General features: G+C 43.6%; 1 protein-coding gene across 1 annotated transcript in view; it reads left to right on the forward strand.

The window, feature by feature from the left end:
* LOC105570659 (serine/threonine-protein kinase NLK) overlaps positions 1 to 27,355 on the forward strand; it is a gene marked incomplete at its 5' end in the record, with an annotated part of 50,024 nt that overhangs the window by 20,281 nt on the left and 2,388 nt on the right. Inside the window, 5 exons of the mRNA XM_012028050.1 lie at positions 17,027 to 17,112; positions 17,343 to 17,552; positions 17,988 to 18,176; positions 18,642 to 18,843; positions 20,168 to 20,261. Of these exons, the coding sequence (XP_011883440.1) occupies positions 17,027 to 17,112; positions 17,343 to 17,552; positions 17,988 to 18,176; positions 18,642 to 18,843; positions 20,168 to 20,261 (781 nt within the window). The remainder of the gene's footprint in view (positions 1 to 17,026; positions 17,113 to 17,342; positions 17,553 to 17,987; positions 18,177 to 18,641; positions 18,844 to 20,167; positions 20,262 to 27,355) is intronic.

The following is a 27,355-nucleotide window of genomic DNA, read 5'->3' on the forward strand; positions in this document are numbered from 1 at the left end:
AAGTGTACATATATTTATGTTGTGACTCGTTACACGGGGCGATTTGTACCGCCGGGTTAAAGAAACGTAGTTAAGACGTGCGATACAAGGGGATAACTAGCAAGCTCGATTAAGACACGCGGGGTATCCTTGCTCGGAGTACGAAAAGCTATAAAGGAAAGTAGGGGGAGTGCGGGGGAATGAGAAAGTTCCGAGTTAGAGCTCCCAGGACGACGGAGATGCCGGGGTCCAGTCTCTCCAGGCGACCTCTCAGGAGTCGTTGAGGTCGAGATTCCAAGATAGTCCAGGTGGGAGAAGGAGGTGGGGGACGGGGTGGCGAACGGGATATGGGGGTTGGGTGTGAGGAACGAGATGAGAATAGCGAAGGAGGAGGAAAAGTCGGCGGTTATAAAAATCCACGAGCGGCATATTGCCTCCGTCGTCGTCGGGCGACGGTTAGGCGGGTGGAGAGGGGAGAGAGCGGGGGGGGGGGAGGACCGGAGGACTCGGAGGGAGCAGTGGGGGGGGGGGGAACTGGGATAAACAGGATCGTTTCTATTCATCCCTCGGGATCATCCCGGGATCTCGACGCTCCTATATCGTCTTTACATTGTCTGGCTTGCCGAATTACTCGCCCCCTCCCCCTCCCCCGCCACTCTCCCTCTCTTTCTCTTTGTCCCTTTGCCGGGGCTTGAAAAATGTTCGTTCACCCTTTTCGTAGTGTCTCGTTTATCTTTTTCTCTTGGTCGGTCACTGTTTTTGTAGAGGAGAGAGAGAGAGGAAAAAAAAGGCGCGCGGAGACAAGTCCCGAGACTTATTTCCCCGTGCGATTAACCGCGACTTGATTCGGTCGACAAGAATGATACGAGGGACAGGACGTACTTTACTTAGGGAGGCAGCAGTTACAGTATTTATGTTAGCGATATTAAATTTTGACGCGACACGAAGGACATATGTGATAAGACGAGCACAATATTCACAATTTTAGTCTCTCTCCTCTGTAGGGATATGAAAAACCTGAGATTCTCTTACGCGTTGCATATTGCACCGTCGAGCGTAATTTTAATCAAAGGCGCAGCGCGCGTGATTACATTTCATGGATGCGGAATTTTATTAGAAGACTGGTATCCCTTTGTATTTCGTGCGCGCGCGATTTGACTATCCAAAAAACGTGGGATAAACATCTCTCATCGAGCGGGAAAGAGAGAGAGAAAGGGGGAGGGGATCAAAGGGTGCGCCGGATTAAAAGGGTCTCGACACGACACGACACAACATGGGGATGAAAAAAGAAAATCGACGTGCGTCATCTGAAAATGAAATTCCACGAGAATGACACAAATTGGAAAGAAACTCGAACGTTTCCTTAATGCCAAGAACCTCTCGGTTAAGAATCGCTCTGTTTCTCGGATTTTTCTCCTTTGCCAAATAACATTTTCAAAGAATTCGAGACGTTTCAAATGTATTATGTGTGTCAATTTTTAAGAAGTTCGCTGAATCGTATTCACTTTATTTCTACTTACAATCAACACAGAAAGACGGTATTGAGATTACGCTTATTGACTTTTTGTCTTAATTTCCGAGATGTACGTGGAGACGTGGCGGGCAATTATTTGCGACGGACAGTCGCGGGTTTTTCATTGAACATGGAAAGAGCTGCAGCAGAGAGGGAGGAGGAGGAGGGAGAGAAAGAGATCATCTTCTCGTACGATCAATTCTGTTTACATACGACCGCGGCACTCGACGAAATGAAATCGCCGATAGAGAGAAAGGGAAAGAGAAAACGGGATGAGGCAGGAAAGAGAAGAGGAAAAACGAGATACGGGGCCGCGGCACGTTAAATTCATTACTTATGCTCCTCTCATTGCACACACTGCGCTTCCGGGCGATATTAGAGCACATCTCACGATCTATCGCGTGCGCGTAAATTCCCCCGCTGCCGATTGAATCGCCCCTCCAGCTCCAAGGACCGCGATGTTCACGCGTGGGGAATTCGCGTAAGGTTGTACATCAAGCTTAAAAGGAGTAGCCGCGAGGTGTTTGCATATAGAAAATATATCATGTCCAGTTGCCGTCCAATCTTGCGTCCAATCGATCAAAGTAAGGTCGAAAATAAATTGACCTGGAATGGCAAATTTCATTTAAAGAAAGTAGACGGAATACGTCAGTTAGAGAGAAGACCAAATTTTTACGTGCCCCCGCGATAATAGAGCGAGTTAGAGCCCCCCTCCTCCTCCTCGCGAATGCATTCTTCTGCGGTCGAGTGCATCCTTCGGCCTCTATTATTAAAGACGTGGAAGACGTGGCGGACAGGCGCAAAGGGGGTAGCCGCGTTAATTCATCATTCGTCGTGTCGCCACTTTTGTTTCTCCTCCAGCCGGTTGTTTTCGAGGATAATTTGTCACGACAGGTTCCATCGCGTCTCATCCTCTCTCTCTCTCTCCCCCTCCCCCCTCGTTCACCGCGAAGGATGCAACTCGAACCGCCGTGATAGCAGCGAAGGAGGAGAGCCCCCGCTCGCGCTCACCCTTCGCTTCCGCTCTCGAGCTGAAAGGAGGTTTGTGGCGCAACTGGTGCAACGCGAGAGCGAATGCACCGGATCATTATGCGCTGGCCGACCGAAGCGCACTGCCGCGAATAGTAATTTTTCCTCGTTTTCTCATTATTAAGATCTCTCCTGCTCCGTCACAGCGACGTCTTCCTGTTTCTCTCGCCTATTCTTTTCGTCTCCCTTTTTTTTCTGTCTCCCGCCGCGACGAGATAGAGTTACTTCTGAAATTACCGCCTTCGATACACACTCGTGAGCAAGCGCGAGAAGAAATGGTGTCTCGATGTAACGTAATGTGATTGGAATGACTGTCTGGAATGAGGTGGAATTGCGAGCCCACGTGAAATTATCTTGGAGATATCGCGGATTTTTTTTACGCAAATAACGAATGAATCGAGTGGTGAGAAAGAAAAATGATAAGGGCGACATTAGCCATGACTTCTCCACCTCTGTGAAGTTGGCACCTCATGTCTTAAAAAATCATTTTTTTCAGTTCTGAATGCACCCCGAAGAGTTCTAGAGTTCCTTATCAATTTTAAAAATAGTTTTGGCGACCTAAAAAAGTTAAATTTGAAACTTGGGGATGCTAACTTCACAAAATGAAATCTCGAAATCAGCGATAACACTAAAAGTATCGGAAATATTTAATTTTGCCATTAGGATTTCCTTTAGAACTCTTGAGGGGCTACCTAAAACTCCCAATAAAACTGCTGGAACTGTTAAAAAATTTTCCTCCTTCGGGACTTAGAAATTTTTCGGACCCATGTATGAAAAATCGCGAGAACTTTTTATTCGTCAGTCGTAGCGCTTCGAGCCTTAATAGTTTTCGATAGAACTCTAAAGAACTCTAAAGAAGGATTAAATTATCAGTGAAAATCGCGGAACGCGTAGATGTCCCTCAAGTTCATTGTGAAACTCGGATTCGTACGTCCCTCTAGCGTCTCGCGCGGCGTAAAAAACGGGATCAAGATTGCTGACCAGGATAATCTTGCATTTGCCGTTCACGCGCTCGTTTACGAGTTGTGCGATCTTTTGTGAAGTGGATCTCGATCGATTTTCTTTTCTCTAAATTGCCATTGTAGCCAAGAGCGAAAATAGGCGCTCGTCAATCGCCCTCCTGGCCGCGTGCATGGGTCAACGTCCGTTCGAGTCGGACTCGAACCCCCGTGTCCTCCGGGTTCGTCCGAGCTTTTGCGTGCTTAACGGTGCAAATCTGGAGATCAAATGGAAAAGCGACGGGCGTTTTCGACGCGTGTCCAGTAAGCTCGCGAATTGTGGTCCCGGACGTCGCGCGTTCAACGTGAAATTTTCAACGTTTTGGCTCGTAGCTTCGAGAGCGAGATAACGCAAGGTGTCCCGGCGATACAGGAAACTCGGTAACGACCCTTCAGTTGTCAGTCACTCAACGTGACGGTGCTCTTTGTTGCGCTTTTCTCCTTCGTGTTTTATCCAAGATTCGTTTTTTTTGCGCCATTTCCTTTTGTCTAGGAGATAAAAAGAACCACTCATCGCGCACGATCTGCCTGTGTCGACGGTATTAACAGGTACGAAGAGGACGATGGGCTCTCGTTAGGAGGATCTCGCGCCGTGATCCGATTTTCTCACGGACGACTAGACCATTTCGGACTTTCCCACCCAGTATAAAGCTCGGGCGGATAGAGCAGAGAGCAGCGAGCGCCTCTTCTTCTCTTGACTGGTCCGAAACCAGTCCTGCCGCCGCCCATCCGTGACCCCGGACCCCGTCATCCGGTCGGCTCTCTGGCTTCTCCTCTAACTACCTCGCCACTCCTGCTCCTTCGTCCTGCGTCCTCCCACCACCTCCCTCCTCCCCGTCTGCCCGTCGCGACGTTTTAATTAAGGAGCAATATCTTTTTGAAGAGAAATCGCGGCGTTTCTCTTTTTAATCCACCGAGAAGGCGGGCGCGCCGTGCCAACATTGTGTAACAACAAATCGATATCTCGCAACAAGAGCAACCGATATCGTACCGGAGAGAGAACGCGGAAGGAAGGGAAACGTATTTTTAGACGGATAAACAGTATCGGGGAATTTAGTAAAGAATTTAAGTTAATTTCGACGACAACTGCATCGTAAAATTATATTCAAGTGGACCGTTTTGCATTACTGTGTATTCTTGAAGTGATTTATCTAAATTTAATTAATTGACTTTACTAATTTACATGAACATCAAAGACCTTCTACCAAGGATTAAAGCTCTGCCAGGAATACGATGAATTAAATTTAGAAGAAATTATTCTCAGTAACGCTTACCTCTTTTTACAGTTTTGCAAAAGCACTTAGCATCTTTCGGAAACTATGCTAATTAAAAATTTAAAAGAAAATGCGGGTGTGAAAAACACGAAATACTTCGATTACGATGTGCGCTATCTTCAAAGAGAATAATTTACCACGTAAATTTTTTATACAATTTCGTAATATTTATCAAGAAAATACAAGGTTTCAAATTAAGAAATGAGTTTCTTTCTAAGCAAAATGTACTTTAGCGCAATATCTTTTACTTGAAAATTTCATAAGATCACGTATGCCAGAGCATATGTATAGATCAGTGGTGGTAGTGGTGGTAAAGGTAATTTCCGCGCAGAGAGAGAGAGAGAGAGAGAGAGAGAGAGAGAGAGAGAGAGAGAGAGGGAGAGAGAGCATGACACGTGTCGCGCGGCGTGTCCGACTTTGTCGATTTGTACGCTCGTACTACTTGCTAGTGGTTGCGATCGACGTCAAACGAATCTTAATGAGCAGATTACACGGCGTGTAATCTCGTTCGCGGTTAAGTGTAACGCATAATATGAAGAGACAGAGAGAAGAAGATAGAAGCTGATGAAGAAAGAGACGAAAGAATTTAATTAAACACCGGCGCATTTTACGGGCAGGCAAGCGGGATAATGTTTTTACTTCGATGTTTCTTCATCGTCGCGTAGTCGAAGGAGCACCAAGAAATCACCCTGCGCCGCCGGTTTAAGTATTAAACGGATAATCTGTAGAAATAAATCCCGCATCGACATATTTTCTAATCGTCCGGACTAGTAATTACGATAAAATTGTAAGATTTCTTGCGGCTACTCAATCCACGTGGGATTGCATTCTCATTGCAATTTCAATAATTTTAGTTCCAATTCTGATAAATAATGCAATTGTTATAATTACAAGAAATTACGAATTTCAATGGGTTTCGAGAAAGACGGTTTTCCAAATTTTACATCAACCGACATGTACGATTTCCTATGCTATAATTGGTCTTCGTTAATTCGCGATCCGCGAACGAGGGTCGTAATTTCCCCCGAATCGTCGCTTCGAGTCGAAGCCAGAAGTCGACGAAGTTAATAATTCAAAGTTCCGCTCTCAAGAGCAAATATTAGCTCACATTCTCCTCAGTCGCCTGTCATTCTTCTACATTGTACATTAACAAGTACCGACATTAAATCGGCTGGAACTTCGCCAGAGCGAACCCTCCTCTTGGCTTCAAGTTTTCGCTGCACGTGCGCGAGCCACGTGCAACAGCGACATGAGTGGATCAAATTTTTAGTTCGATTTCTCACGCCATATTTCGCCCTAAACATCCTTACAAGTTTTATCTTGAATCTCTATTTCGTGTCCGAAACTTGGTATTTTATTTACGTCCTCATCGAAAACGTTTAATTATTATTAATTGAAAACATTTTACATATACTATTTGATAATGCAATAATATGTTCACGATACAATGCAGTGATTCAACTCAACTTTGTTTACTTCAAACGCCTTTTTCACTGTATGTCGTTCCTCCTTTCCATAGTGTCTGATTCAAAAGGTGTACAGTCTAAAGCTAACGGCACACGATACTATTTTTCCTACTGGATTGCTTACGAGAGCCAATCAGGATGCAGAGTTTTAGATCGGGTGACTTAAGGCTACATCCTGATTGGCTCTCGTAAGCAATCCAGTAGGAAAAATAGTATTGTGTACCGTTGGCTTTATTGATTAATGTCTGGACCTCAGTTTTACTAGGATTCACATTTTCATAATCTTTATTCCCATCCTCACATCGATGACTTTTCAGGCTGTAGTTCACACAGCTTCTATAGAAGTCTGTGGTAGTACATGCAGACAGCCTGGAACTCGGTGATTTGTATAGATGAGAAAAATGATGATAAAAATGCAGGTCCAGGCACTAATAAATAAGACTGTACATTCAAATAATATGCATCTAATGCATAATAATGTGCGAACGTTGCTCATGCGTGCGTCACTTCTACAAACTACAATTTGTTTCAATCATTTATTAAACATTTATTCAATTCATCTCTTTTCAAGGATTTTAAAGCCCATCGTGTTTGCATATTGCCAAGAAATTAAAGTATGTATGCGTAACAATATTTTCAAAGGAATAAAAAATAGAAAAAGAAAGAGCAATAAAGACAATATATAAAATTGTTTGGCTCATTTGTCGCAAACTATAAAATTGACGTAAGGCCGTGCGAAAAAAAAAAACTTCACCAATTCTCTTCTTCTTTTCTCGCCTACGTGCAATTTAATTCTTCGTGCACGCAGTAGACCTCCTTACGTTTCCGATACCTTCGGTAAGACTTGGTTCGCGATATGTTAGTTTACGATCTAATTTGACGGTACACGGAAGTGCTACACGAAGGCGAGACGCATGCCGGAAGCAGATCGATGCGATGCAACGTACATAAGTACGCGTGTGTACGCGCGCGCGGGCTGTTAATTAAATTCAACGTCTGATCGGAATTGACTTAATCGACAACAGGTGTATCGATCAAGGATAATATTCTGAGAACGACGCGGCTGTGTGCGCTTGCCGCCAAGTTGAATCCTTAATCAAGCGCGCGATGGAACCACGACGTCGTAAATTACACGACATTTTCATTAAATGGAATAATACGACGTGCGTACGTCAGGTTGTCCGAGCAGGTAAATTATTCAATTACTAACAATGAAAAATAGACAATTGTACAAAAGATGATCAGAGGCTACGTTGAATTGAAAGAGCGAGAACGCGCGATAAGTGATACAATTATGAATATGTTATCAGTTGTTTTGCACGCCGATAAGATCTTCTGCTTCAATCTTTGAGGATTGTGACTTCTGCATTCACGATTTTCGTCCATTTTCTAATTCTAATTTTTAGGGTGAGTTTATAATTGAAATCTGCTTAATTTGCGGGAGCGTAACTTTGGTTGCACCCACGACGAAATTCCGAAATTGTAAAGGATCGGCGAGCAAAGCGCTGGCGCGCTTTTGTGGTCCGGGACCGAAGAAACTTTGCGGGGACGAGCGAAAGCTCACGATCACGAGCACATCGGCTGTGCTACGGCGGCATTGTGTCACGTTTGTTACGGCCCGACGAGGCCGAGGGCCGTCCGACATTTAAGACACACCTCACGAACTCCGACGCGCGACAGGAAGCCGCGCGGCGGCACTCATTATACGAATCCTTTCGTATCTCCTCTCCGCGAGATAAATTGCTCGGCGAGGATTAACGCGACGGGGTGATTAATCGCGCGCCGGCCGATTACTGCCCATTAACGGACTTGCCCGTCGTTCTCCAAGTTCTCCAACGCCGAGGAGCCTCGTTTTTGCCAAGCGGATCCCGCTTTCGCGATTCTCGCCGGCTCGCGAGGAAGAACGAGCGGGACGTTCGACGTTCGGCTCGTTCTTCGCTCGTTTACGAATATTTTCCCTTGTAAATTCCGAGATGACACGAGCGCAAACAGGGCCCAGTCTGAACGGGACGGCAGCTACGGCCGCGCGCTACTGTCAAGGCAATCTCAGGTGGTTGCGCTCGTACAACGAGGTTATCGGTCTCGCTGAAAATAAGTTCGCGTGGTGACTTCTTGTTTATAGCGGCGTGATCCCGATGACGTGGCGGCGGGACACGGGTATTAAAATAAACCGCGAGTAGCGTCGCGACGCGCCGCCGGCTACGACGACGCGCGACAGCGCAGCGTAAGACTGATGGCAAAAAACGATCCGTAAACGTTTAAGGTCCGGTTTCACCAATGTTGTTTAATTTTAAGCTTAGCTTAATTCGTTCTTTGTCTCTTTCCAACTGTTACTTTAGATAGAGACGAACGTGAATTAAATTAAGATTGGGCCTAAGACAAACTTAGGCCCGGTTTCATCAAACGTCGCTTAACTTTAATCTTAGTTCAATTCATGTTCGTCTGTTTCTAAAGTAACAGTTGGAAAAAGACAAAGAACAAGCTAAGCCTGAAGTTAAACAACGTTGGTGAAACCGGGCCTTAGTTGTGGACGTCAGGCAAGACGTAGAAAAACATAAGTCGTAATAGCCTTTCACGACTCACGTTTTTCTCTGCCTTGACTTACGTCTACGACCAAGACAGTCTTAAGCGTTTACAGATCGTTCCCTGTTATCAGTCTAATGAGTAGACACTCGCGATCTCTCGTCTGGGGATATTTGAAAAAAAAATGGAACTTCAATTATTCTTAAGTAACAGTTGGAGACAAAGAACGAATTAAGCTAAGCTTGAAGTTAAACAACGTTGGTGAAACCGGGCCTTAGTCGTGGACGTTAGGGCAGGGCAGGGAAAAACGTAAGTCGTACATAATAGCCTTTCACGACTTACGTTTTTCTCTACCTTGCCTTACGTCTACGACCAGGACAGTCTTAAGCGTTTACGGATCGCTCGCTGCCATCCAGCCTAATGCTGGAGTAGACGCGAGCGATCTCGTCGGGGGATATTTGAAAAAAAGTGGGACCTTAATTACACCTCCGAATTTCATTCAAGTATTTATAGCACATAATTGTATTAAATATTTAATATATAATATAACTTTACTCGTATGAATATAATACGGTATGATAGTATGCAAGACAGAATATTGTATTCGTAATATTCGTGCATTCTCGTCGGTATTTTTTTTTTGTTAAACGGAATATAACTCGGTAAATAATCCCCCTGCACTCAGCGTGCATAAAAGTTGGATGATTCGGTCAATGAAATATTTAAAAAGAATCAAGCCGAACCGATGACGCTCGATAAACTTCCTTTCGGGCTGAAAATCATCACTGAGATCAGAAATCAGATTTCGCTCTGGCTGGGCTGCCCATTGTCGGGTTCATCGCACCTGACATCACGGACGTTCTCTCCCCCCCCCCCTCTCTCTCTCTCACGGTTGGATTCTTTATTTCTTCTCCCATTCGGCCGACGAGCGAGGTCGAGCGACTCCTTGATTATTGGCGTACGAAAGTCAAGGCCTCTCTTCGGGAGACCCGGTCTCGCCTCGGCTATCGACTCGAAGGTTGCCGGCAACCTTCCTCCACCTGAGGATGACATGAGCAGACAGACCAGACGGATCGTACCGGTAATTCGTGAATAGTTATATACAAAAAATACCGACAATCTAGACGAGAATAAACCTACGCGACCGGTTCTTCGTGCTCGTTTGCTCCTTTTAAGAGTTGCTCGGCCGTTGACAAATATAATAACGCGATGATTATTTTCTCACTCAACTATTTTGAGGAATAAAAATATGAATGTGCGAAAAGATCGCGTCGGGATTTTACCGTATCGACCGACTGATTTCGCTTTTTTCGCGCCAGATTCCGTGGATTTCTTTGACATCGTTCACATTTTTTTATCACGTCCACTGGTCCATTAATTAGCGCGATGTTCAATTAAATTAATTCAGTTTACATGGGAGGGAGAGGGCGCGCGATCAAATACATATACACACCAAGTCGAATGAAAATAATTGTAACCCCTCATCGGAAAACTTGTCCGTAGCCGGTCAGCATTAATTGGCTTCCTTTGTCACGTTTTTCTTTCGTTTTAATCGGAAAAAATAACGTTTTTGCAACGCGGTCGCGTTATCGGCGTGGCGAAGTGACGCACGCGCGCGCGAAATCACGTTGATTGCGAGGGGGAGTACGCGAGTCGGCTAATTTCGTTGATAAAGGACATTAAATAATTGGGATATTCATAAGTGGCTCGCTGATGGACTTTAATTAGCAGGCGTTTCCGCACGCGCGCGGCTAATTAATTGCTCGGTATAACTGAATTCACGATTTATTCGGCTCTTGCCGGATTTTATCGATGGCGGACAGCGACAAAGTTGACTTATAATATGTGATCGACACGATATATCGTAAACGCAGACTAAAACAGGATGTTCCGCCGTATAACATTTCAATAGAATGCAATAGCGAATTCTGCGGATTAGGAACTGATTGAGAGACTTGAATGTGCGATATCATTGGCTAGTTTCGATCGCTTATAGTATTTTATATATAAAATGTGTACTTATTATATTATATGTGTAAATTAAGTAACATTTTTATTACACATTGCATAATTAAAAACTGTTATCTCGGTTCAATATCGCGATGCGCGATTGCAATATCGGGATTTACGAGTCTAATTAATATTTAGAAGATTCTATTAAGCTTGTACGATGTACACTGAGGGAAAAAGGTGTTTAATGAAGAAATATTTCTTGATTCAACTATATGCGGCGATCGCGGGCTGCCAAGCAAATATTTGTCAGTTCGTAAAAATATTCGTCAATTCATAAAAATATGTGTTTCAGTGAATCACTGTGTGTTTAACTTAAAAACATATACATTTGAACTGAAGAAATACTGTCGACTAAACGTATTTAGTCATTTTGATAACTTCTTTTTCTCAGCGTACAAGATTCTATATATTTCTCAAGAGAAACTCTCTTTCCTTTCTGTAATATTTCCAGATCTTCGATATATTTAACAAATTCAAGATTGAATATCCTAGTGCGCGAATCTTTAATAAAAGTCGGAAAGTTAAATCTCAGCAAAAATAAAGGTTTCTTTTCGAAACTCAGGGTCCACCAAAATTTCTCAGTTTTCACTAGCTCCTCCGCTCTGCTTCCTTGAACGGGGAATTACAAAACGCTGATGATTTTATCCTTAATATACGCATCACCTCTAAAATCCACCGATTTACGAATATCCGCGTGCATTTATTCACTCTGGTTAGTCATCGAGCCACTAGTTTTCCTTTTAAACGCGGATTTTTCTCGCTGGGAAGAAGAAGGAAAGGAATACGGAATCCATCTGTAATAATTTAACATTCGATTAAGCCGCGGTGCAGCTTGGCGCGGCTAAATGAATTTTTCACGCTGCTTAAACAAGCGCACGCGAAGATTCCGGCTCTACAAGAGAGAGAGAGAGAGGGGGGGGGAGGAGAACAAGGGATAGAAGGAAGAGAGAAAGAGAGAGCTTTCGGGATGCGAGTTAATCGCGTGCGAACGGATACGATAATAAGGGCGGCCGTACAGCAAACCCGGACGAGGGACTTTAATTACGAGGCGAACTCCCCCCGGTCTCGCCAGCCACCCCCCCAGACGACGGATCACCCCCGGTAATATTACCGAGTTTTATTGCCGCGAAGATCGAGACCCCGAATGCGCTCGCGGCGTGACTCAGGGCCGTCGCGATTCGACGTGACTCCGGAAATGACGTTACTTTTTCTCCATCTGTAACTGTAACTTGACTCAGTTACATTAATAGTTACTTTATATATTTTTTAAACCTTCACTTAATCGCGTAGGCCTTGCCCTTACGTATAAGCGCCTCCCTAGAAGCACAATTCATTGGCTGTACATTGGCTAACATTGGTTAAACATTGGTTATATTGGCAGTGAATTGGCCAATATTTCCCCAATATAACACCAATATTGGTCATAAAATAAATGCAAATATACTACTGATATTGTACCTAGATGATAATTTAGTATTGGATTGAATGTATTAGCAAGATTGTCCAATAAAATTGTAATATTGAGTATAGAATAAATACTAATATGTAACACCGATGTGTTACGTATCACTAATTGCACGGTAGTGAATTTACATTGAAAGTGCATTGCAAAAATATGAGGCCCTCCACCACCCCCGCCAATTTCGGTCGGCGGTCCTCTTTTCTTTACAATAATCATTTTCTTTTGACACCTTTGTCATTATTATATTTTCATCACAATTAATTTATAATTTATTACAATATAAAGCATGTGGCTATGTCTTCTACTCTCTAAAGTCAATCAGTGGATTATTACAGAAAACAGTGAATACCCACTGATTCACAGTTACAAGTATACCACTGAATAATTTAGTTTTTTCCTATCTCGCATGCAGGCGCGAGAAAATGTATAAAAGAATATCCCACCCGAATTTTGGCACATAAAAAGATATACACAAGTAGATATAAATCAATTTTTATACATTTCACCATCGTGGTCAAGAAGGACCACTTATCTCGTTGAATTTTTTGCAACGTGCACGAAAATAGTAATTTTCATGTCGAAGCATTTTTAAAGACATTCCAAAAGAGTAATTTATTTTTCGATTATTATTTATTTTCCGCGTTTCACCTTTTTGTTAATAAACCTACGAGTCTTTCGTTAAAACCGCGAGATTTGGAGTTAAACGCGCGCGATTTAATAGGGGTCTTTTTAATCTTGCACATATGCAAGAATAAGTAAAGAAGGAAAGAATATAACCCACCCGAATTTTTGCACATAAGAAGAAATCAACATATATCGTACAATACATTCACATAATATTATACATCAAAGTGGCCAATATTGACCACTAACTCGGCGTATTCCTTCGTTGGGCCAGATTGGACATACCTTTCGTTGCTCCTGGCCATACAGTCTGGTCATTTTGACCAGAGATCAGGAAGGAAGAAAACTCCTTCCATAGTCGGTTATCGTCACCGACAAATATTTCGTACGGTTCGAATATACGAGTGACAATCGTATCGCAAAATGCACGACCACGAGAAGTTAATTAAAAGAAAAATATTAATTCAAAAAACTTTACGATATGTACGAATCAAATTTATTTTTACTTCCGTTATTTACTTAAACATATTGATCATCTTCGTAAAATGATCTTTGAATTCAAAAGTCAAATAGATATAGAAAAAAATTTACTTCGCGTTAGAGTGATTTTAATCATATTACTCGATAAATTAAAATTTATAATATGGATAAAATTAAGTATAATAATTAATAATTAATTAAAAATTTTTCCTGAAAAACCGATCGCGAAAACCGACCGCGTAAACCGACCGCGAAGATGCGTATAATTGTGCATGTTGTTCATGCGATACGCATCTTGACAATACATATTACATATCAAATGAAATATAGGAAATATGAAAAATAAATGGATAGGTTATAAAAGATTAGCTCGACAAATACAGCAAGACTATATTTGCCAAGCCATACTTTGTGTAATTTTTGCAACAACTCAAGATGAAAAGTGAATTCAACATATCGGAATATGTGCAATAGAGTTTCATCAAATTAAAAAAATGTAAAAGAAAATTAAAGGCCCTGCTGCAGGAAAGAATGAATCCCGGATCTTCCGGATTACCTCCGATAGCGGTCATTTCGGCAGGGAGTTAACGACGATCGTTTCTCAAATCATGCAATCTCGTATATTTTCAGTTTTATTTAAATAAAAATTATTCTTCCATTATTAGTGTTGATGGAAGAATATTTATGGAGAAGAATATACATACAATCTTCTCTTCTTTTTTTTAATTTCGCGAATCGACGTCGCGCCCTCGTGTCGAAACCGTTGCTTCCGGGAATCCGTGACAAAGAAAACCAGGGATTAACTCTGGTTCGCCAACAAGGTTTTCAATCTTAAATGGACAATGGAAAAGTTTCACAAACTAATCCAAAGTCATATTTCGCGTAATTTTTGCTTCTACAAATTTCTACTCATTTCCGATATGTTGAATATATTACATAAAACATTAAATGCCGTAATTATTTTATCATTATCACCTATCCATTTTCAGGAAACGAATCTACGAGATATATTTTACTACGATCTACTATCTACAATCTACTGTCTACTATCTACAATCTACTATCGACGATTTAAGAGGTGTAGATTCGTTTCCTTAATAAACAAAATTCTCACTCACCGACCCGATTACCTCCGCATAGAGCTACTTGAGTGTCTCGTGTATGTGCTTTTTTCCCGTACACTTCACCCGTCATCGAACCTCATAAACGTCTGCGGGAATTTACTCTTATACGTCTGTTGACTGTTGTGCCGATAACATTGTAGAAATGTTGAAAATGCCTCGCATATTCGCAAATGTCGAATATGCAGATACGCTGTGTGTTCACGGTTTCTGTGACGGCAGTGCAACTGTTGAAGAATACTGTCGACGCTTTCCTACACGCAGGATTCCAAATCGTAAAGTGCTTTCCAAGGTTTTCAATACATTGCGCGAAAGTGGAACGCTTCCCAGTGTTCATGTTTTATCTGAACGAGGACGTCAACAGAATTTGTGCGCCTATCTCGGAAACAGTGGGGAATGGGACGTATATTCATACGAACATTTTTGCTTAAAATGACCGACACAACCATCCCCCAGAACACCGACCCTTCCTCCTGGGACACCCTGTATATGTAAGCGATCGTATATCTGAAAATTCAGACAGATCGGTAAACCGATTTATCTCTAATTTCGTCTGCTGATTCTCTTTCATCGCGCACGTCCGCGAGGATATTCCATAATAATAAATTTCCCGATTGAACTTGCTGTCGCGTTATAACGATTTGCCTCCCGACGGTCCTGCTTCAATTTCGACGAACAATTTCAAACGTCGCGAAAGAACAGGGGGAAGACTTGAAGCTGATCGAACGTTCGGCGAACAAACTTGCCAATATGTGTTGCACCTCAAAGTACACGCCGCGTCTCTTTTTTTTCTCTCCCCCCCCCCCCCCAATGTGCTTTCTGACTCGCCGTAAACGAGCGGCAAAGTCGATTCGTTGACAGGGATGGATCGGGAAACAACTAAAGGAATCTCGTTACGGCCCTGTTCGGCCGACACCCTGCCCCGTGTTCATTTCTCACCTCTCCGCGTTCACCATTCTTGCGCGGGAGAGAAATCGCTTCCTTAAAGCGAGGCGAGGAAACAAAGGGAAACGAAAGGAGCCCCTCTCGCGAAACCCTCCCCTATGAGTTACGTCGATTTTCTACGCCGTGGAAAATTAACTGATCCGCGAAATGAGTCGGAAAGATTACGCCCGCTTTCACGAACGCTGTATCGACTAATTGAATCAGCGCTGACTAATTAAAGCGTCACCTGCGTCACCTGCGTATTTATAAAACGAGCGAGGCGCGCGATCGATTTGAAACAACCCCCCGATCGACGCCGCCCCGTTTTACGGTATTTATCAATCGATAGCGGGGCAACGGTACAGTTTATCGTTTAAACTTGTCCGACCTTCCCCTCAACGAAGCAGTCTATCGGCTGTTAAATTCTCGCATGCTATAAATATTTAATTCGAGCTTCGAGATACCTGCCTCTCTTGACGTCATCGTCATCGTCATCGTTATCATAAAACGAAAACCATAGAAATAAATTGCATTTCCTAACGAAATATACCAATGTTATACCGCAGGCTTTCAGGCTGCTGTGGGATAAATTTCAAAAAATTATAAGTCTGCCGAATTCCGTAACGAGAATATTGAAAGTCTCTAGAGGAAGTCGATAAGTTCGACATTCTTGCAATCTACAAGAGTTTACTTTTTTAACAATGTCGTAAAGTTAGTATCAAGTTTATAATATAACGTTGCATTTTTTTTATATTGCAGTCACTTTTTAAAAAAATTCTCGACCCTCTGCAAACCTTTTATTCTCGTAATTTCTCTCAGACCAATTGTTATGTTCACAAGTGCCAAATGCGAAATGCGCGCATACAACGCGTGGATTAAACTGCGAAGAATCCGTAAAAGTTTTCGCGTTCCACATCGTTCCATTAAAGGGAGTAAATTCGGTTGTTATTCATCGCATTTGCGCGGACACCGCGCGGCCGGAATTTCATCGGCAGGCATTTTTGACAAAATAATAACCGATTTTTGATTAAGCCTGATATAATCATCGTTCGAAAGTGCCCCGAATTTTCGCCAGGCGGGAAAGGGAGGGCCGGCCCCCGCATTTTGCCCGGCGTGGATTTTCATCGGGGACGAAAATTGGGTTCACGTTGACGCGACGTGTCATGTCCCGGCAGCGGCGCCTCTGATGTTTTGTCAGCTTGTCACGCCCGCGCCGAGAAAAATTCTTCCGTCACTATCATTTTTCGCAGCCTCGTACGAGCGAGACGGCGGCGATCTCGTGTCAATTTTCACGATCGATAAAAAGCCCCGCGTCCTCGTGATTAATTTTCATCGGTGCTTTGTGACGTTGCCGTCAAATTCACTGGCGAACGAATCGAATTCAACTCTCACGCGGTCTTTCGAACGAAATTATCCAAAATTCGCAGGTGTCTCTTATTATCCGAGCATGACTCGACTCTTCAGCGAAAACTTTTCGACGTACCTTATTTCCCTTGTTGCGTATCTTGATTTATTTATCCGACAATAAAGAAATAATTGATATTTTATGATCTTTGAAACTCGAAGGGACTTATTATTAGGACAGATTTATTAATTTGCGGCATACTGTTGTGCTTCCAGGCCTCAAGTACCTTCACTCAGCCCGAATTCTCCACAGGGACATCAAACCCGGCAACCTCCTAGTGAACAGCAATTGCGTACTAAAAGTGAGTCTCGGTCTAGATACCTCGGAATCTAAATATTAACTATGACTCTAAATATACTGTCTCCCCGACTGGACTCGATGAAATATAGATAGCGAGGATCTTTTCGTGTGTGTCCGACATAAGTGCTTTGTCCCAAATAGAAGCGATGTATTCTAAAGCCTTAGCTACCTAGTCGTCTATAATCTATTTACGTCCAACGGCCAGGCGTAATAGGTGTCCTCTTTCTCCAGATCTGTGATTTCGGGCTGGCCCGGGTGGCGGAGCCCGACCAGAACGTCCACATGACCCAGGAAGTGGTGACACAGTATTATCGCGCGCCGGAAATCCTGATGGGCGCGCGGCACTACACCGCCGCGGTGGACGTGTGGAGCGTCGGCTGCATCTTCGGCGAGCTCCTGCGCCGGCGGATCCTCTTCCAGGCCCAGAGCCCTGTGCAACAGGTGAGTAGAGGCCGGGCCTCGAAGTACGCGTTCCCCTCGGGAAGGGTCTTACCGGGCGTATACAGATTCAACTTGGTCGCGCCAGCACGTTATCCCTACTTCATTCGATGAAATAGAGCAGGCGAGAGCGAGAAGAGTACCGAGCGTGTGGGCCTGGATAGCTCAGGGAGATCAGTCATCCGGCAAGCGGAAGGTTCCAAGACCTGGTCTAGTCCTCGCCCGTTATTTTTCTTGTCCGAAGATTATTACGCGGCGCGTTTTAGTGCCCGTCTCTCCAAAGATACGCCCTTATTATTACGAACGATCCCGATTATTCGAGAGATCAGTAAAAGAGATCTCAATCGGCGAGTTTACTTCGAGAAAGGGAGTTTATGACGGAAAGTAATTTTCTGGAAATTGATTGATGAAAAAATACGCCTTCTCTCTTTGTCGTAGCTCGAGTTAATCACGGAGCTGCTGGGCTCGCCCACCCTCGAGGAGATGAGGTACGCGTGTGAGGGCGCGAAGACTCACATGTTGAGAAGGGCGCAGAAGCCGTCGTCGCTCTCGACCCTGTATAATCTTAGTAGCCAGGCGACGCACGAGGCCGTCCACTTGCTCTGCCAGATGCTAGTCTTCGATCCCGTAAGTTTGCTCCGGGCAAAAATAGATTTTTTTGTTCGCTATTTTCGACCCCGCGCCATTTCGATTTATAAACGAGTAGCAACAATTTTACTTGTTCATTCATTTAATTTTCATACGTAAAATTATGACGAGTCTAAAAAATTTCCTACTCACGGTTGGCTCGGTTCAGTTTATTTTTTATCGACAAAAATATTTCATAATTATATTAATCAATCTTATCGGGGGGTTCTTTTTTATGAAAGTACTATTTTTCTCCGCGAGATTCATTTGTCACTTCAATCAATAATTAGTACGGTCTCTCGGCTTTCGTATTTTATTGTCCATTTCAACTATCAATTCTGTTGATAACCAAAACGGAAATCGATTCATACTCTTCTTATTCTGCCGAGATGCTTTTTGTTCGGCCCGAAGTTGCCTGTTATTTTATATTTACTGATGTTCTCCCCAACAATTACTACCACGCAGGACAAGAGGATCACTGTGGTGGACGCCCTGGCGCATCCTTATCTGGACGAGGGTCGGCTCCGATATCATTCGTGCATGTGCACGTGCTGTTACACGACGAGCGCCGGCATGAGACAGTACAGGGTGGATTTCGAGCCTTCGGCCGCCCATCCGTTCGACGATCTCTGGGAGCGAAATCTTACGAGCGTGCAGCAAGTGAAAGGTGAGAAATTCCGCCGCGTCGAGGATTCGACGCAGGTGACGAAGAAAATAGAAGAGAGAATAAAATGTATTTTCAAGAGCGTCTTATCTAGCGGGAAATACATTTACGAATATTTCCGAAATTATTACGTAACGCTTGACAATAACACGAATTCTGTGATAACCGTGGAACAAATATGGAAGGATACCTTTCTGATAAAACTGACGACCACTGTAACTTCCATTTATTCAGTGATAAATAAGAATCACGTTTACACGTGTGTGATTTATTTAGAATGCCATGTGAGCAGAAAATTTCTCGATACTCGACAATAACGGGGGTTTTTTTTCCATGTCGATATTGACTTTTCACGTCAAATCTTGCGCAAAGTGCGACTGGCACAGTCGACGGTTCGTTTTTGCGGTACAAATTGTAGAACGGAGCCGATATATTGTCTCGGGGATATATTGTCCCGGGAATATCGCGCGTATCGTGGGTAGTGACGTACGCGGTAAGTATCTCAGGCACGTGCCCGCGCTATTCGAGAACAATAACCGCGATAAACACGCTCGCGTGTGTGCGTGTCACGATAAATCATGGTTTATCTTAGCAGCGCCTGGCCGCTGAGAACCGTGAGGCTCTCGGGGTATCTTTTCTCGTTGCTGTAATCGTCAGACGGTGAGACGGAGGAGCAGCGGATCCGCGATGAGTAACGTAAAAAAAAAAGAAGAAAAATGCCATTGTCATTATCGCGCCGTCGTTATCAGTTCCTTCGTGCCGTGCTATGGTAGCACTTGCAAAATCGAAGTTAACAACATTCGCAAGCTTAGTCGATTTTGTAAAAACCGGGGGGGAAACCGCTGAGGACATTGTGGTGTGCAGATTTGCGGCATTACTGGGCATTACTAGATATTACTAGGCATTTTTTGGGCATCAGGCCTTGCTGGGGCATTGTGAAGATAAAATAAGATAATAAGATAAAGTAATGCCCACTGGGCATTAGTGGGCATTGGTGTACAAGATTTTGGTCAGCGGTTTCACCCTCGGTAAAAACATTGCAAGAAACGTAAAAATAAATTTGGAAAAGGGAACGTCCCAAGTCTCGTGCGTAGAAATGTTGAACTTTTTTTTTTCTTTACAATTAATAACGATTGTGATAAGAAGATTTGAAAAGTATCAGCGTACGCGACACCGTGCGAGAGTGAGGGTAATTTAGCGCTGACCGCGTGACGGGGATATAATGCGTGGCATTATTCGCGGTGTCGTTATCTCGACCGCGGGAAACTATATCGCCATCAGCCTCCCGTCATTCGCTTATACGCCGGCACGTCGTTGTCTGTTTCAGAGGAGATGCACCAATTTATAGCGGAGCAGCTGAACACGTCACGAGTGCCGTTGTGCATAAATCCGCAATCCGCGGCGTTCAAGAGCTTCGCGAGGTAAGCCACATCACGCAGAGCGCGTCCACGCGAGAGTCGCCCTTGGCCGAAACGCGCATTTCGTTCCAAAACTATCGGAGAAGCTCGAGAAACGGGGAAATTGCGAAGTGCGCAGCCTTGTTAAAATATCGGCTTCTCCGGGGCAATTGTCAGTTTTCCTGCTTCGAGTGAAGCTACGAATGAAGTTCAATTCAGCGGGGCCCGACGAGAGTTTCCGCGTTGATCGCGAGATTATAATTGGAAAATAGCGGCGAGAGAAACGGGGAGGGGACAATTTTGCTTTATCAAAGTATATATAGCTGTGATACGAGCGCTCCTGTAATTTTGGAACAAGCGACATGACATGACCCGGCCCATAAAAGTCCCTCTTTCGTGTACAGGAAAGTCACCAGAACTGATCGACGAAAGAATACTCGAGAGAATTTAAAAAAAAGATAGAGAGAGGAAAAAAGAAAAGAAAAAAAAGACACACTCGCAACACTCCCCTTTTACTGTCCCTCGAAATTAATGTTGAAGAAATCTCCCCTCCCTCTCCTCCCCTCGCACTCGTGCGTCTCCCATATCGCGATCCCGTATCCTAACTCCCAGAAAAAAAAAACACAGACAGGCTAATAATCCCCAAGAGAGTTCATAGAGGGGCGCACAGTGTTTCTTATCAAGTAATCGAGTAGCGCGAGCGGAATATATCGGGTGTTCGAAGAGTAGCGCTGACTAGAGCCGGCTGAGTCTTTCGAGTAGCGTAACGAGAGAGAAAGTAAATTTCAAATTCGGACCGGACGGTGAGACGAGTCGAGGGTAAAAAGTAAGAGAGGGGCCTTTCGTCCTGGCGATCCTCTTGCTAACGTCCACAAAGGACGCTGTGTAGCTTCTGAACGTTGTTCCGAGGAAAAATAGGCTATTAAGTCTATTAAGATATATGCGCGTTTTTTCACGTAACCCTGTCGGCCCACTGTGATACAATCGCTGTATGCGATTCTCTCGATGTAGCGAAGGAGCAGAAATCAAGTAGATAAGGAACTGATAGTCATCGATATCGTTGAACGGAAAATTAGAACGATATTTTAAAGCTGTGGACACACGAAATGTACACGAATGTCTACAAAGTCTTCTCGTATTTGCCGTTTCTTTTCGCGCTCTTTGACAAATTCGTACTCCATTTCTCAAAATCACTTCAACATCGTCGTTTTCCGTTCAGTTTGTAACGATATAAAATACACAGCTCCTGTTTGAAATTTTATTGGAACTCTATTCTCTTTAGAGATTTTGTGAAATTTTGTTGAAATTTCATTCTGAAATCTATTATTAATTCTCTGCAACTTTTCGAAAAGGACAGGGTTGATCGATGTTTATGAATAAAAATTTAGCTTCGCATTTACGTGTTTAAATTTATCGTATTTCAGGATAGGAAAATTTACATTATTAAAAGTAATGGGAAGCACCGTATTAACGGAATAATCAATTGGAGCAATCAATTTATATTTCGTCATAAAATGACGGGGCAATATTTTATGATGTTTACCGAGAGACATTATAAATTCTCGGTGTGACACACACACACATTCACACACAATTTAACGATGAAAGTAACGAAAATTACGAAAACGATAATAGATATAAAAGGGCTATGCATAATAAAACCTGATTCGAATAGAAATCCATCAGAATTCACAGAAAGTTTCAGCGAAATTAGGAAATCGACCAAATAAACTTATTTTCGCTGTCGCTGTATAATTTAATTTTAAGTGTTTAAACATTTTGCTGCTTATCGACTTTCAGGACAAAATCAGGACAATCTTCAAGCTTCCAATCCAGAATATCGTTCTAGTTTTCTCTCAGCGATATTGAGAAACATCTCTAACAGTAACAGATCTATGTAATATTTTTCCCCAGATTGCACTACTCAACAAAATTTGAAAACTCACCTCTGTAGAAGTGTGCCAAAACAAAAAACCGAAGTGTAAAGTCTCGAGCCTTCGTGGCGCCCTGATTTCGAAATTGAAGATATCAGTACGCCTAGATTTTTTGTGTCGCAGATTGTTTCCCGGACTAATGGCATTTTTCACATATTTAACAGAGACCACGTGTGAACGCAATGAAATGTAAAATATATTGTTCTAAAAAATTTACTGCATCACGACGTATCGAGCAACTTTTGCGAGTAACAAATATACGCTGATAGAAAAAAATGGTTGCAGTTGCCACAATCTCACTATAATTTATAGTCATTTTAGGAGCCAACCATATTTTTATATAATTCTTCCAACTATGTAAGTTATGGTTGACCTAATAACATATTATAGTTCTCATATTGCAATACCAGCCACAAGTAAAATTTCGAATAACTATATGTAATAGTAACAATCGTATTTATATTGGAAGTAATATTCCCCGCTTTTTATTACATATACATTGCGTTCACTATGTTCATTGGTTATATCACTTTGCACTCATAAAGCATAGTACAAGAAAGCATCTTTCAAAGAAACGATAAGTAATCTTATACGAATGTATAAACTTATTCGTATTTCTAACACCCTCTGCGGTTTTCTTCTTACGAGAAAGTCTTGTACCGCACGTCCCTCTAGTGAGGACATTCTGAACCACTTCACTTTTGTCTACCATGTAATTAATAAGGTGGATGATAGAAATGTAGTTCAATTTGCTATTATTGTGATGGTACATAAAAATGATTGACTAATTTACTATTCATTACGTGGACATTTTAACAGAATAATAGTTAAAAGCTTATATTTTATAGGAAATTTTTTAAATAGCTGGCATCACTGTGTCCATACGGTTGCTCTTACTAACATTATAGTAATAATTACTATAGAAACGATATTCCTGACTACAATTATTTTACTGTGCAATTATAGTTTCAAGTACTACACATTTTTCTGTCAGTGTACCTACAGCCATCCGAGATTCAGAGTATAGAGCCAATACAAGTGCTCATGTAATTGAGTTAGATCGCTTCGAATTACCTCTGTAACTATTAATAGCCAGAGACTCGAAAATCTAGGCGTGACTCTTACGGCAAAAGAACCTCCACGGAGTCGGTCCGGATTGCGTTCTCGCTGTCCCCCTCATTATCTAACGCGCGCGGAACCGGGGACGTTTGCAAATACGTCTCCGGCCCGTGTCGACTCGACTACGGGCTCAATAACGCCCGCGACGTTATCGTCGCAACTTCTACGAGGTCTGTGCGTTGTTGGGTAGTGTTAACTTGGCAGCTGATGCTGGATGTGTAACAATTGTACGTCTTGCTTTTACTCTGCCGTTCAAGTTAGAGCAAGCCGATCGCCGAACCAGCGCCCTGCGCCGCGTATACGTACACGTTACTACTACCACTACCGACTCAGCTATCTACCACTGTCAGCTACTATCGACTACTACCGCTATCGTCTACTACCACTACCGCTACCACTACTACTACCAATCGTGTTACGCCTCCTCCTGAACGAACCGAACGAACCGAGAGTCAGCTATAGTCGGCGCGACCTCGCTCGCAGAGGTATACATGCTCCAGCCTATTTTTTATAATAGCACCAAGTATACTGCAAAACCTTTTGCCTGCGTTGCAAACTGGTCCCCCCCGTCCCCCTGGGTTCTCCGACCGTCCTTTGCTTACCTCATGATGTACGCCACGTGCCTCTGACACTTGGTCGCGCGACAGGTGCCCTCGGACTCGAATCCGCGTGCGAACGAACGCGGATTTATCAGCCCGCATTGTCCGAGAGACCACACCGCGGACGTACGTCGGAGTGATCGGTGATTTCGAGGGCACCTGGCGCGGCGTGTCGCATCTCCGAATCGGATCGGTCGCGCCGCGCGTATCTCGCGTCGAGGCGGGTTGATTGCGCTCGGATGGGGTGACACACTTGTTTATAATTAAATGTTAATATACGGACGAACTCGACATCGCCGTATATGTATGTAGAAACGCTCCTCGAAGATCTCTCCGGGAACCAACGTCGTTTCGCGCTAAGGGTTTCGTAAGAAAAATTATAATAGCATCCTGTCGACCCGCGCAAGACGATAATCCCCGAGCTAATCCCGTTAAAAAAAATGATCAGAGCCGAATCGAGTACGACTCTTATACAATATGACGCGTATTCAATTATTGTAGATTAAATTGAGGACCATTGTTACTGAAATTGTTGGAAATTATATCCGCCCGGACGTTTGCCTCGAAATATTTCGCGATATTTCAATAATGTCCCTCTAAATAATCATATTGTCCAAAGTGCAACGGCGCCCTCATTTTGTTTTAGAGCAACAGCGCTCTGCGTTTTCGCTTCGCGCGGAAGCCGAGTTAATTGAAAAACGCGCGAGTGCATAATTAATCGAGATGAGTTTCGGGAATAAATTCTGTGGAAATGCGCGGAAATTAGGATAATCCGACGCGCGGCAGCGTTCGGCGGATTTCGGCGACGGCGGATGAGGCGCGTTTAGCGATGCTAATTAGCGGCGGTTTAGCGTACGCGCAATTAACGGGCTCCTTAAACACCCGCGCGGCAATAATATACCCGGCATTCATACTCGGCAGGATACCGTTCCTTTGCCGTTGTTCCTGCGACGATTGTTTCCGCCCCCTCTCTGCCTCTCTTTCTTTCTCTTTGTTTCGACCGGGCGGGAGCGTTGCTGATGCGAGAAATCACGTCGCTGCTGGCCCACTTTTGCGGCTACTTAAAAGCGAGTTCATAGGAATCCGATCTGAGAAAGGAAACAATTACGATCTTCGAGGAACGTCCACCGAACGCGACTTAATTCCGATTTTTTCGTCCGCTTCTCTTGCAAGAATATTAATGTGTTGTGCACGCCGGCAATGTGACGGTAAAAGAACTGTAGGAGAGGGAAATCTTTTAAAATTTTTAACGACGATTAATCGACAGAGAGTAAATTTGCGGCTTATCTTCGTCGGGATTTTTGGTAAATTAAAATTCCACCAGATTCCCAGCTCTCCAAATCGAAAACGTTCGCTTTGTCGCGAACCGTTGCGCGACCGGGCGTTAATATACAGTAATTTACAAGCGGTCACCCCGATTTCGCAAGCGCACGAAACACCCGCCGTCGTCGTCTCGACGCTCTGCTACCTGTGCATAGAAGAAAAACCGGACGAAACACCTGAGGCGGGGCACATTGTCTCGTCGTTGACATTATGAGTGTAAAAGAAGGCCTGATACACCATGCAGCCTTCAGTCGAGAGAGATATCGATGAGAAAGACGTCGCGACGCGCCAAAGAAAAGAAAGATAACGAGGAGACTCTTTCGAGATATCCGCGTGTATCTCCTTGACCCCTCAACCTCTCCCTAAATTCCCCCTACAATTGTGATTCGCACAATCCGACGATCCCTGCCAAACGTTTCCTGTTCCATAGATAGAGGTGTGGCGTTTTGATGTTTTCTCTATACGCAAAATCTCGCAAAATGCCCCAGGAACGTTTTTAATGTCACTTCTTTACATTTTGGAGTCCCCCAACTTCGTTTTAACACGTTTTTAAAACGCAAAATCACCCTCAACACGCAAAATAGTGACCAAGTAACGTAAAAAATCGCAATTTTCCTTAGTAAACATTTATAACGTCAATGTTGTACCCTAAACCAAAGAGATTTATGCCTGAGACTAGTTTCCGTTTACTTTTTTCGGACATGCTACTGCTTTTATAGCCTGACAATGATACGTAATTTCAGTAATTCCATGCTATTTTAATATGTTATGTTTTATATTACATTTTTTATCATATGTTTAGCCTTAACAAGTGTCGTAAATTGTTCTATCAAAACAATAAGGCCCGGTTTCACCAACGTCGCTCAGCCCCAAGCCTAGCTCAATTCGCTCTTTGCCTCTTTCCAAAGTAACAATTGGGAAGAGCCAAAGAACGAACCAAACCAAGCCCAAAGCCAGGCGACGTTGGTGAAACCGGGTCTAAGTCGTCCTAACGAAGCCCTGCCCACCTCTGGCCACGGCATTATCGAGAACCTTATCAAAATAATGCAAAATGCGGGAAAACAAATCGCAAGAGACGCCAAAAACTAACATCCAAATGTTACACCTCCATCCATAGATAATATCCGTCCGTTATTAGGCCATCAATATTAACGCCGACGTAAAGAATAGCCCGAAAGAGATAAAGAAACGGAAGTAGATGCCGAGGACAGAAAACGTTCAGGCAAATGAGAGAGAAAGGAACGGGTTTGTAGAAGAGAGACGACCGGCTGTCACGCGCGCTGACAGCTGCATGGAAATCAGACGGACGGTTTTCTTAGGTTGCTTATTGCGAGTCGGGATTCATCATTTCTTCGGAATGATCGTCACGAGCGGGTAGCGCGTGCTCCAGTTCGATAATGGTAATTAATAATTACCGACGTCGGCTGTCACTCGGCGATTAAGTTAACGCCGAGATAGAGAACGATCTGTCATCGCCGAGACGGGCGAAAGAGAGAAACCTTGATTCGGTGTGTAGCGATTGTTGTTACGTTCCTTAGGCATGATGCGCAAATTTAGAAAAGATTTTTTTTGCGATGTACATACGCTTTTAGCTGTATCTTGTAATTCCTTTGCGTTCCTTGCAATTGCGACAAAGAATAGACGAGAACAGCGATGTTATTTGATCGGATTTGATTAAAGAGAGAGAGAGAGAGAGCAAAGCGCACATTACTGCTCGCTGACGATTTCAGTTCTTATCGATTTAGCCGATCGATAGCGTCGAAGTGCGAGACGATAGTGGTAAATTATTATTGTCGCGTTTCGTACTCCGCGTTCTCGATCGTTAGAGAAAGCGAATGGCCGAGCGAGTGTTGGTTTAACACGCCGATTAATTGCAACATTAATATTCTCGATTAATTTCCATTCGAAATTAATTCGACGGACATCCAGCCGTTCGAATTTCGTCGCCCTTCAGGCGCCACGCCTGGCCGTACGGTGCAGCGGGCTCTTGAGGATCTCCCAATTCTGAAAACAAGCCTCACCCGGGCCAGATGCCCGGCAAGAAATTCCGATTTCCGGCCGTAAAGAGTCAGCTCGGTGATTCGCACGTAGTTGTACTCGTTCTCTTCCTTCACTCGCCCCGCGATCGATTGCCCTAACTGGT

The sequence above is a fragment of the Vollenhovia emeryi genome, unplaced genomic scaffold, assembly GCF_000949405.1.
Source record: "Vollenhovia emeryi isolate VEMERY1.0 unplaced genomic scaffold, V.emery_V1.0 DF939120.1, whole genome shotgun sequence".
NCBI lineage: Eukaryota > Metazoa > Arthropoda > Insecta > Hymenoptera > Formicidae > Vollenhovia > Vollenhovia emeryi.